This window comes from Arachis duranensis, chromosome 8 (assembly GCF_000817695.3).
Source record: "Arachis duranensis cultivar V14167 chromosome 8, aradu.V14167.gnm2.J7QH, whole genome shotgun sequence".
In the NCBI taxonomy this organism is placed as follows: Eukaryota; Viridiplantae; Streptophyta; class Magnoliopsida; order Fabales; family Fabaceae; genus Arachis; species Arachis duranensis.
The window spans coordinates 12633726-12635760 of NC_029779.3; the positions used below are offsets into that span (position 1 = coordinate 12633726).

Genomic DNA, 2035 nt, shown 5'->3' on the forward strand with positions numbered 1-2035 from the left:
GTTTAATTTTGTGATTATGATTAATCTATATTTTACCCATAAATAGATTAAAAAATAATAAATTAACAAGGCGAAGAATAACCATCCTAGGATCCTAGAAAAAAGTCACGTCTACATAATTTTACTTCTAGGAAACGGGCTTTTTTATTGATGCAAATCTTCAAGATGGTTTTTATTCCGTCGAGTTGTTCCTAACTGTTGGGTTTATATATTGGTTTCTATTGTTAATGAGAGAAAGAAAGGATGAAATATCACAAAAATAAATAAATAAATAATAAAATTTATTAAAATAAAAAAATAAAATTATTAATATAAAAAAAATAAAAAATAATTAAAAATATATTTATTTTCCTATAAAAAAAATTTAGTTCGTCTTCTTAAATATTATAAACGGATTTGATCCTTCTTAATAATTTTAGTATTAAAGATCCTTTTTAATAATTTTTTGGTGACTTAAAAGAAATAAACAAAAACTAAGAATGAGAAAAATAAATAAATAAATAAATAAGAAACTGCTTAAGAAAGGCAGTCCCGCTGAATACTACTCTCAAATTCTTTCTAAGGCAACAGAAGTTTCACTTGGGGAGAAAGGGTCCTCATTGCGGTCTTTGCCATGATGTCTGCTACTGTATTTGCATCTCTCAAGATCAACCGAAGAATCAATAAACTCAAAGCAATCCTGTAAATTATTGACTATAGTAAAAGTCTCTACATAGTCTGTCTTACATATAATGTCTCTTTGTCTCGAGTCTCATGCTAAAAGAAAGCCTCTCCAAATAGCAAACAACTCTCCTTGCAAAATGCTACGACTCTCAATTGTTCCCAGACAGCTTCGTTGCCACCTTCCCTTCCAATCTCTGCTAACACAAGCAAAACCAACTCGAGCACCACTGCCAAGATAGCTAGCATCACAATTAATCTTAAAGGTACCCACTGAGGGGAGAATCCAAGAGCCACTAATGGTTGAGGGGATAGACAGTCGTTGCAACTCAAAAATATTTCGGAGCTCCTTTTCCAAAGACAAACCCATACCAATCACCTTGTCTGTAGTCCAATGGTCGTGAGGATGAAAGATCTCGTTATTCCTCGAACGCCAAATCCACCAGAGACCAGAAAAGAATCTAAAGGGGCGCTGTTTGCTATTATGTAAGAACCAACTCATCAAATCCACTGGTTGATCGGAGATCCCTAAAGCTTGCCAAACAAGTTGGGCTTTTGGACAATCACGAATACAATGTAATACCAATTCCTGACATGAGAAATATCGTGGACAGCTATCCGTGTGCGAAATGCCCTTCCTAAAACGAAATGCAGCAGTAGGAAGAGCCTCCCGAAGACATAGCCAGGCCAAAAATTTGTGCTTTTCTGGAACATGTTAACGCCAAAGCCAAAGCCAATTACCCCTATCCTTCCAACTAAACATCTTCTTACTGAGCCACAAATAACCACTATGAGCATCATAAACCTTTGAAACTGCACCAGTCCAACACCAACCGACCTCTGAACCAGCTTGAACGTCTGGGTTGTAAGAGTTAATGTTGCTCTGCAGAGACTGATTCAGAGGAGAATAGATATTCTCAAGGTTCCACTGTCCAGATGACCAAAGGTCCAAGATCTTGAGATCCGAATCAGAAATGTGAACATAATCCATCTCCTGACACAGTCGCCCCTCTCTTCTCCATTTAGAAAACCAAAAGTTCTGTTCCAAATCCCCAATGCACCAAATAAAACCTTCCTTCAGGATATCCCAAGCTCGACATATACTCTTCCAAACATAAGATCCCCTTTCTCGAGACCGACTAAGACAATCATCCTTAGAAGAATGGTATTTCTCCGTCAACAGTTAAACCCATAGCTTATCGGGATGGTGAAAAAGTTGCCAAAGATCCTTTTTAATAATTAAATCTTCCTAACGGTCATTTAGAATAAATTTTTCAAATAAAAATGTATATGTAATAACATTTTCATTTACAAGAGAGTATAGATAATTTTTTTTAATTAATTGATATAATTAATTTTTTTTATAAATATCTTC

The 2035-nt window shown here is 35.1% G+C and overlaps 1 protein-coding gene across 1 annotated transcript; it reads right to left on the reverse strand.

Moving 5' to 3' along the window:
- Positions 1-751: 751 nt before the first annotated feature.
- Positions 752-1651, reverse strand: LOC107460769 (uncharacterized). The gene is made up of 2 exons (XM_016079157.1): positions 1432-1651; positions 752-1365 (listed from the first exon to the last, which is right to left on the reverse strand). The coding sequence occupies exons 1-2, from the start codon at positions 1649-1651 to the stop codon at positions 752-754; spliced, it is 834 nt and encodes a 277-aa protein (XP_015934643.1).
- Positions 1652-2035: the final 384 nt, after the last annotated feature.